Source organism: Montipora foliosa, chromosome 2 (assembly GCF_036669935.1).
Source record: "Montipora foliosa isolate CH-2021 chromosome 2, ASM3666993v2, whole genome shotgun sequence".
Classification (NCBI taxonomy): Eukaryota; Metazoa; Cnidaria; class Anthozoa; order Scleractinia; family Acroporidae; genus Montipora; species Montipora foliosa.
In genome coordinates, this window is record NC_090870.1 from 15,675,017 (window position 1) to 15,685,016 (window position 10,000).

Below are 10,000 nucleotides of genomic sequence, written 5' to 3' on the forward strand. Positions count from 1 at the left end.
AAACGTTAGTGATGTATTGGTGTATTTGTTAATTTAAACACAGGCAAATTATTTCTTAACTTTCAGGCTACCGAGATATAACTTGTTTTGCCTGGCATACACTTTTCTCAACAGCAACGGTGAATTGGTTCTTTTCTGATTTTAAAGCAAACCAGTTTTAAGTTTTATACCCATGGAACTCGATAACTGAGGAATAAAACTCAACAGCTATTACACCTTGGAACACAATTCTCCGGTTAAACATGAAACGTTAGTGATGTAGCTTTTAGGCTACCGAGATGCAACTTGTTTTGCCTGGAATACACTTTTCTCAACAGCAACGGTGAATTGGTTCTTTTCTGATTTTAAAGCAAACCATTTTTAAGTTTTATACTTATGGAACTCGATAACTGAGGAACTTGGAAATTTAGAATGCCCAAGAATGTAGCTGTGTAAAATTTCATTCCGGGCTAATTGATTTCCCAGCATGTCACAGGGAGGCACATTCAATATTAATCACAGACTTATCAATTTCCTAGGTGCTATCATGATATCCTGATATCATGAAATTGAACCTAACAGCAATTATTTTACCTCAACGTTTGAGCGTGAGCCTGTATACCGGGAAGGCTTCCAGCACCGAATTCCACGACGTCAACATTGTTTACTGCCTTCATAACTCGTTTGAAAACATGAATACAGAAATCCATGACATTCAGACGAAGACTGCTCAATTAATCCCCCCACAGAGGCCAACCAAAGTTATTCCGTAAGCTTCGTGCACGTTTTTACCAGAATTTCGGACGGTGAGTCTAATCTGCAGGTCGCAGGTCGCAGGTCACAGGTAGCAGGTCATTGTTTCACCAATACTGAAAGTATCCTAAACATTCTTAAAAGCTAACCTTTGGCCTAATTAGGCCTAAACAAACGTTTTTAGACCTAACGTTAGCTATTAAGAATGTTTAGGATACTTTCTGTATTGGTGAAACAATGACTGCAACCTGTGACCTGCGACCTGCGATCTGCAGATTAGACCCGCCGAATTTTGGAACGTGATCACCATTTCCCGCAAAAAATTACCGACTTGAAGGCGACAAATCTCTCTTCGAAAGAGCTGAAAAAACTTTCCTTCGACAAATTGGCTAACATTTTACCCTGGATGCCAGAGGTCTTCTCGCTCACCAGCGGCGAGGAGCGTCGAAGAAGTGCTGGTCGGCGAGAGACGACGGCGACCTGTACCATTTTTTCCCCGGGTGAGAGAGTTAATCCAAAAATCCTATAGAACGAAAAATGGTTCCGTGTCCCAGCACTAACCGCCACTGTCGATACGCGCAAACGAACTGAAATAGATTTGTGTTCCCCACAAAATTCATCTCGCCCCTAAATAGGGTCATTCAATAAAAAATTAACTACTTTTTTTTGCTTAACGTAAGTTCACAGTACAATCTGATCGATCCTGAATGCTTTAACACTTTTCTGAATACAAAACACCTTTTGTGTTATGTTTTTAGCCTTTGTTGATGGATATCTACACCGTCAGGTGACGTTCAGCTGAGAATTCCTGAGTCGGCTTAAGCTCCTCATGCACTGACCGTCCGTTCCCTCAGGGAATTAATATAAGTAAAGATTTTGTAATAAATTATATCTACAGAGAAATTATGAAAATTTGCAATGAAACATCTCTGTATATTTTTCAAAATATTTTGATTTCTAATATTAAGACGAACATTTCGCAGTTAACTAACTGCAAAGTCCTTCGCTTCTGTAATAATTATGTATGGAGAGACATTTTTGCTAAATTTCATTTGTCTCTATAGAGTGACATAAATGCAAACTTTGCAATTGTAAAATCTCTCGGTTGTTACTTTCAACGAAATATACCGCATCATTATCATCAATTAGATACTCTAGTATAAATATAGCATTACTAGAAGATTCTACATGCGAACAAGCATATTCGCAGGGTTAATAATTCTGCCCCGTCGCTTTGTTGAAGCTCGCTTTATTTCTCATTTATAACCCCGCGTTTACAATTATTTTAAACAGAATAAACGCGTTTGACCTTACCTCGAGCCTTTTCGTTCCCAGTTAAAAAAATCGCCAAATAGAGAATCAACTTAGCGGCCGCCATCTCGCTCAAACACATCTCTTTGTAACAACAAAGTGGAAAGCGGAAGAAGAAAAGAAACCCGGGGGGGGGGGGGGGGAAGGGGGTTCTCGTTACATGGTGCTCGTCGCAAATTTTGAAAAGAGATCCTGTCTTATGGTAGTCTCCTTGCGTGACTCCGGCACGAGCGGCTGCGAAGGAGACTAGTGTCATGGGCGTGATGTGAATTTTTTGCACCCCTAAGAGGTACCAAATTATGGATTTTAATTAGGCAAAATTAAAAAATAGTGAATTGTCGAATGTCTCCTGTCATACTTTTTCAGCCCAATACCCAAAAGAGGCAAGTCTCTTAGGCAAAAAGTAGAAAACAATGCTTCCATTGAGAAAAAGCGTCGCAAATGCAGATATTACGGAAAGAAACACGCAAAGAAAAAAAAGTGCCCCGCGTTTGGAAAAGAATGCTCCCTGTGTCACAAGTTAAATCATCTGGCATCTGTCTGCAGATCTAGACAAAAGAAGTCCAAAGTACACTCTCTAGACGCAGGGTTTGGTACGTTACCGACAATATCAATCCCCCATATATAGGCCCCCAATATCAGGCCTCCCATATCAAGCCCCCTGCAATATCAGGCCCTCCTTATTATGCCCCCCCCCCCCCCCCCCTATGAAGCAATGCCCTGAAATCCTTCATCACAGTGTCTTTGCAAATCTCAAATGACCACTACCAAAGCTTCATTAGCTCGGTAGGGTTATTCGAAGCCTCTGCTAATGACTCTCCCCATACAGTCTATCTTGTTGGGCTCCTCTCGATTTACATTGTGATTCGGCCCTAATTTTATCCAACTTCATGTTTCTCTGGGGCGACGTTTTCACAAGCTTCGCGATTTCCATTTCAGTCTCAAGAGTCTCACTTTACTGATTTAATTGCGTTAGCAACAGCCAAGTTCAGCGCATGTCCATAGCAATGGACATGCGTACCCTTTGTGGGCCATTTTTGGTTTAGCTGAACTTGAGATCCGGGATGTTATTCAAGGCCTTCATTAGTGGTGCGACGCTATTTATTTCCCCAGCCATGGTGGACACACCATCGTAACATTGACCGCTTGCGTTTTCAATACGTTGAGACATGCTAGTTGGAGCTGCTGCGATGTGGTGTACGGTTGCTCTCTCCCTCTCCATGGGATACATGCCTTTGAAGTCTTCATGTACCAAGTTTTCGTCAACCCAGCGAATGCACACAACTAATTGTTCTTTGTTGGAAATGTCCGCTGTCTCGCCTGCCATGATGGTAAAGAAAGCAGCGTTCTGTATCTCCTTGGAAATTTTGCACAACATAGGTAGACCCATAATCTCCAATTTTTCATTTTGAATGTCTGGAGAGGAGTATTTATCGCCTTTGCACATCAACCAGTCCATAATTTCAGGGTTGCCTTGACCACGCAGTTTCAGCAACTGGTAGAAATTGGAATTTTCTTCGCTTCCTGTTTCTAAATTCCAAGTACTCCTTGTAGAAATGTCCAGGTTTGACCCTAATTAGATGCACGCGGATTTCAATAAGGGTCACGGAGTGTCTCCTTGCTCTTCTCGCCAACTTGGCTTGTTGCGTGCAAGGCTAACAAGTATCAAGTATAAGTCCATAGGCAGAATAATTCCTTAGACCTCATTCGCAGTAGGGGAAGGGAAATCAGTTGTCTTTTTGGGCCAGGAAATATGGGTAATCTTCGTTATGAAACGTTCGTGCATCGCTCATCTGAAGTCACTTCAATGGTGTTTCAAAGATCAGTTATACAGTGACACACACATTTTGACGTCATCTGTGATCTATTACTGAACAGACGCACGGGCAACACGGCCGAACAGCTAAAACGTTGTTAAACCGAGTCGAGCCAGTTAGAAGTTCATCCCACTGTTCTTGCTTATTATAAATATATCTAGCTGATCTTATGAAAACCGGCTCATCACCATAGAAATGTATCTGTCTTCAAATTACTAAGTCAGACAGTCAGTCAGCCATGGAATTAGCCAAAATCAAACAAGTTTCTTTGATTAATGAAAAACGAAAATCATGTTTGCCGGATATTAAATTTGTCTTATATAGCCGGTTCAACATAACTCTCTTGAATGCTAGAGCATTCAAGATTTGTATTTTGCTGCCTTGCATGAAACTGAAAAAAAACTCATGAGCTTTTCGTAGCTCGGGGAACTTCACTTATACTTCAAATAGGAAACTGCTAACACAGTCATAGACAAAGCAAAAGCAAAATTGTCTTATAAATCATGAGCTGCATATTTAATGCAAATTTCTTTTGTTTTACATGTTCTGTTCGATTGATTTTCTGCGTTTAAATGTATAGCACCAAAATAATCTAAGGACAAGAACTCTGGATGCAAAAATGTTGAATACGTAGTTCACAATATTCTCGTAAGAAATTGTAAATGTGATTTAACATTGCCCCGTCTTCAGGCTTATAAACTTTACGCATCCACCATAGTTAATAGAGGGGAATGGTTATGAAACCCGTCAAATTTCTTTGTTGTGTGTTTTTCTCCTCTTTTTTGGCCTTGACCTTGCAAAAAACACAATAGTTGTTTAATCCACACTGAGGAACTAACCAATAAGAATGTGTTGGTTACGTAATTCATGCATAGTGTATGAGTGCAAAACAAAAGATTGTGCACGGTCGTGGACATTCCAACCTAAAACTTGGCAGCTACTTTCATGTTTGCCGAGCTTCAAAACCAGTCCCCCCTATTAACTATGCATCCACTAACGGTCTGTACTAATTATTTTGTCATTATGACACAATGCTCCGTCAAAACATACATGTAGTAACTGATTTCACCCAGCGTTATGAACAAAGCCAACTGCACATTACAAGCCATGGCGTAACTAATAAAACTGCTTAAATTCGGATCCTCCCAAGTGATAGTAAATTTCTGCCTTAAAAACTTGAACTCGACGTAACGACAGTAAATCACTTTCTTTTTGCGTTTTTCGAGGTCACAGCATATTCCTTGCGGAGATCAAAGTCTTGCTGCCAGGAAACAAAAGGAGATGAAATTAGTCTAGCAATACAAGGTGTATCATATATCACAGACAGCAGCTTTTCTTTAAAGTTCGTGAAAGAAGACTTGGGTACAAGATAGAAATAAGCCCGCTTATTGTTGGATGTTTTGGGGCTAGTATGGAACAGTTAGTAAAATATGTTGAGAAACTGATCTTCGCACTGCACTATAATGATGGATTATGATGGTACATCTGAATCAAAGGCAAATCAAGGCAATAAGTAGGGCTTAGGCCCGTGAACAAGGGTAATTGTACATAGATTCAATAATGCTAATGACAATAACAATCCCCGTGACGACCATGATGACGATTTTCGCTTTTTTTTTTTTTTTAAGAGCTACGGTTTCTAAACCACACGCAAAATATAGTAGGGAATGGAGAGGTAGACACCTACCTCAGAAATAGCATCACCAGCATACAGGTGTCACATATTTGACGTGTTGAACCATAGTTAATAGATGGGGTTGAACTGCGGATAAAAACAAGTGTTTCAGTTCAAGAAAGTGCCTATAAAATTGCTTTTTATTTCAATATTTTCAACGTTTTCCCCGGCCAGTTAATTAATAAACTGATTACTCCTTTATAATTAAGCTAAAAAAACCCAGCTTGATCCTAGTTTTTCCTTTTTGACTGAATGCGGTTTAGGATTGTGAAGTTGGTTTCCCATTCTCTTGACATAAAAACAGAAAAGAATTGTCATTGGTTTCCCATTCTCTTGACATAAAGAGAGAAAAGAATTGTCATGAGTCACCCAGATGATGTTAAATCGTGTAGTTACAGACACTTACAAAGAGAAATGAAATCACTTCATTACGATTGCTCATTAATGACACACAAATGTCGGCTATGAGCACGCGCTTTCAACCTTCTCAAAACGCTCAAACTTGTTCCTGTTTTCTGCGTTGACTAACTGACAGGTACACGAAAAGGTCTCAGGTCATAGGTCACAGATGAAAATTAGTTCTATTTTTACGAAATTCCACTCTCAGCGAGAAGTGCCGACATCACACTTGGGTCCCATCATTTGCATGTCATTGTTTCATCATGTTCCCAGTAAATCTTAGTTACAATTGCAACTTAGATGAAGATGCTTTCCGGTTCATTTGGGCCGCAATTGGCATCCCGTTTGGAGGGCCTGAGAGACCAATGCAAGGGCCTGAAACGAGGCTCTTGGGGGATGGGGGGCGGGGATATCCTCGCGTGTTGGAAATGACGGATAACATACATGATGTATTGCTGATATATTTTTTTTTGCTTAGTTGTCATTACTACTTCCTCGATCTTTTGCTTATATTCAAACCAAGTGAAAACCTTTGAAAAGTCACAATAACAAAACTAAGTCGAATCCCTAATAGCGTAGTTGGAAAAATTATTATTTTTTCCTACTGTTCATAAGCGATTTTGCAGGAGGCTCCTGTAAGCGTTATTAACTTTGAGCAATCAAATAAGGTGTTTGGTTTTTTTTTTGCTCATTCTTTTGTGGAGATGTATACAGTGATAAACCTAAACTTTGTCATTAATTTGACATAGTCTTATTCAAACCATGAGTTCTTCAATTTGAGAAAGTAGTGCAGTCGGATGAAGAAGCGATTCCTTGTAATGTCCTCTTCATTAATTAATTCCAGCGCCACATAATTTGGTTATATTCTCTTTGTGACTTGTATTCTTTTTCTTGTAATATTTTTCTTTTGCCTGATATTGTCACCCTTTTATCAATTTGGTTGTCAGCTTCTCTCACTTGTTCTCTGTTTGTAGCATTTCTTGACTTTGGCGAAAATATTAACTGCTGTGCTGGGTTGAATCGAACTTCTGTGCTGCTAATAAATTCGACTTTTTTTTCTTCTCCTTCAATGTGACAACTTCTTCTCGTTAATTAAACTGCAAAAGTTTTCCTGTTCCATTAGACCATACCAGTGGATTCCGCGGTTTACCGCGAACACATTTAATGTTGTGTTTGCGGCAAAGTCAGTCATCACTTTACTCACAAATTATTTTCCGAGAGCCTTATTTCTTTGAAATGCGGAGAGAATCATGTTAAGATGCTGATCATTGCAGTTACTACTTAACGTTATTTGAGCAGCAACGAAAACAAAGCCTGAATTACCGTATTTACTCGAATAGACGCCGCGGCGTTTATTTCATTTTTCGCGATTCAGCTGCGGCGTTTATTCGAGGGCGGCGTCTATTCAAAAATCACTTGATTCAGTTGAGGTAATTGCTAAATATCGTACTACGTATGGTAACTTTCTTACTAGGTAACAGTAACAAACAAACTTTGTGCACGAGTCACTGGAAAGCGAAAGAGAGAAGTCGGCCTTGTAGCATCAGCGAAGTTCTCTGCATTAACAGCAGAATTACGCGTTGCAAAAATTTTGAAAGAGAAGTTAACACAAGAGCAAAAAAGTACAGTCACTTTGAACTCAAAAATGTTGTTCTAAAAGAAAATAAATTTCCATTGCTGGTTTAAACTTGAAATAAACTTTTCTTTAATAATTATTAGAAATCATTATTTCCTCAAATAAACGCCGCACCGTCTATTCGGGGGCGGCGTCTATTAATATTTTGAGTCTCAAGTGCGGCGTCTATTTGAGGGCGGCGTCTATTCGGGGGCGGCGTCTATTCGAGTAAATACGGTAATACTTTTCAGACTTTTCCATTGTCAGATTGCAACTTTGTGTGGAAACCCCACCATCCATGCCAGAATAGACGTTCTCGGGTTCTGGAAACTTCTGATGCCGTCCTATATGTCTGAGAAGAGAAGAGAATAGCCTCTCACGCAGACACTCTTAGGGATTCGTCACGCGTTCCTCCCCCCACGAGCGTCTGCTGAAACGAGCACACATTTCTTTCCCTTTGTTAAGGGCCCACTGACGTATTTTTTCTGGTGCGATGCTAACGATGTAATGGTTAAGTAATTTGAGAGAGTTTGGCATTATTTTGGTCAGTTTCCAAGTTTTGTAAGCCAATGACCCTAAATATGACGTCATCATACCACGCCCATAGTCACGTGACCAATAAATGAAAACTCTAAATTTGTCCCCGTGCTACGCAATTTGGATATTTAATCGATGGTTTGATAATTTGTATTCGTTTTTGCATCCAGCCAAGCATGGCTTTCTTTTTATTTTGAAAAATGTTCATTTTAAAGACATAAACGATACTGAAATATCCATAACTTTTTCAAAAAAGATGTTTTTAAAAAATCAATGCTTAGCTATATTTTGTATTTGGAGGTGAAACGTGCCATGTAAAAAAAACTTAATTCAAATTAAAACCGCCGGAAATTTAGCTTTTTTCTAAAACCGGAAGTTGGTTCGTTTACCCATGCACAGGTGATCTGAGAACGAGCGCGAGAAGGTAAGGGCCAGGAAAAACCTTCGATGGAAACAACAGTTTGTTCGGTGACTTTTGCTTGTGAGTGGGTTTTCTTGTCAGCTCATGATATGATGACGTCAGTTACCGGAAGTAACATTTCACTTCCTTAGCAACGCGCGAAAAATCCGTCTGTGGGCCCTTAAGGTACCACAGACGGATTTTTCGCGCGTTGCTAAGGACGTGAAATTTTACTTCTGGTGACTGACGTCATCATTTGTGAGCTGAACAGAAAACCCACTCACCGACCTGGAAAATTTGATAACAATCTCCTAATTGTTGTTTGCATCGAAGGTTTTTCCTCGCCACTCCTCACGTTGTTCTCAGATCAACTGCGCATGCGTAAATGAACTGACTTCCGGTTTGAGAAAAAGCTTCATTTCCGGCGGTTTTTATATTGAATTAATTTTTTTTTAGATGGCACGTTTCATCTCCAAATACAGAATAAAGATAAGCATTGATTTTTTTAAATCATTTTTTTTGAAAATGTTATGGGTATTTCAGAATCGTTTATCTACGGTGGCCCGTTTCATGATCAGTTTTCCTTCTTCAAATTTGAAAATTTGAGTTTAAAAACTCGAAATTTTGAGTTTCGAAACTCGAAATTTTGTGTTCAGAAACTCGAAATTTCGAGTTTAGAAACTAGAAATTCTGCGTTCACAAACTCGAAATTTCGAATTTCTTAACTGACGCTCGGAGTAAATACAAACTGCAGACAAGGGGTAAAATGCAGACTAAGGTTATAATTTAGCTGTTGAAAAAGGCCAAACCCTTCAGAAGTGCTAACCTTAGGCCTAATTACTGAGGCGCAAAACAATATTTGGGCTTAATTGTTAGCACTTCTAAAGGGTTGGGGTTTTACAACAGTTAAATTATAGCATTAATCTGCATTTTACCCCTAGTCTGCAGTGTGCATTTTACACTGACCAGTTTCCAACATCGAAATTTCGAGTTTGTGAACACAAAATTTCGAGTTTCTAAACTCGAAACTTCGAGTTTCTAAACTCAAAATTTCAAGTTTGAAAATCTGATCACGAAATGCCATGTCCCTTACGTGCCACCGTATTTATCTCTTTAAAAAGAACATTTTTCAAAAAAAAACAAAAAAAAAACACCATAGTTGGCTGGATGCAAAAACGAATAAATTATCAAACCACTGATTAAATACCCAAATTGTGTAGCACGTAAACAAATTTAGAGTTTTCTTTTGTTGGTCATCGGACGATGGGCGTGACATGATGACGTCATATTTAGGGCCATTGGTTTACAAAAGTTGGAAACTGACCAAAATAATCCCTAATTCTCTCAAATTACTTAACCATTACATCCTTAGCAAGGCAATCCAAAAAACACGTCAGTAGGCCCTTAAGAAACTGTCATCTGGAAATAACATGCGGGTTACTTAGGAAGCAATCAGCGCTGTGTAGATCTTCCCTTGGAGCGTCAATGCGTCAACTTCTTCTGAAAGGGACGAA

At 39.3% G+C, this 10,000-nt stretch overlaps 2 protein-coding genes across 4 annotated transcripts in view; both read right to left on the reverse strand.

Moving 5' to 3' along the window:
* LOC137991244 (uncharacterized) overlaps positions 1–2,128 on the reverse strand; it is a 30,383-nt gene extending 28,255 nt beyond the window's left edge. Inside the window, exon 1 of the mRNA XM_068836358.1 lies at positions 2,047–2,128. Within this exon, the coding sequence (XP_068692459.1) occupies positions 2,047–2,125 (79 nt within the window). The 5' untranslated portion in view covers positions 2,126–2,128. The remainder of the gene's footprint in view (positions 1–2,046) is intronic.
* Positions 2,129–4,796: 2,668 nt separating this feature from the next.
* The window catches only part of LOC137992543 (peroxidasin-like), a 45,751-nt gene continuing 40,547 nt past the window's right edge, over positions 4,797–10,000 (reverse strand). For all 3 annotated transcript variants that reach the window (XM_068837922.1, XM_068837919.1, XM_068837920.1), the window contains exons 7-8: positions 5,548–5,622; positions 4,797–5,121 (exon numbers count right to left, since the gene is read on the reverse strand). In XM_068837922.1, coding sequence (XP_068694023.1) covers positions 5,088–5,121; positions 5,548–5,622 — 109 coding nt within the window. In that variant the 3' untranslated portion in view covers positions 4,797–5,087. The remainder of the gene's footprint in view (positions 5,122–5,547; positions 5,623–10,000) is intronic.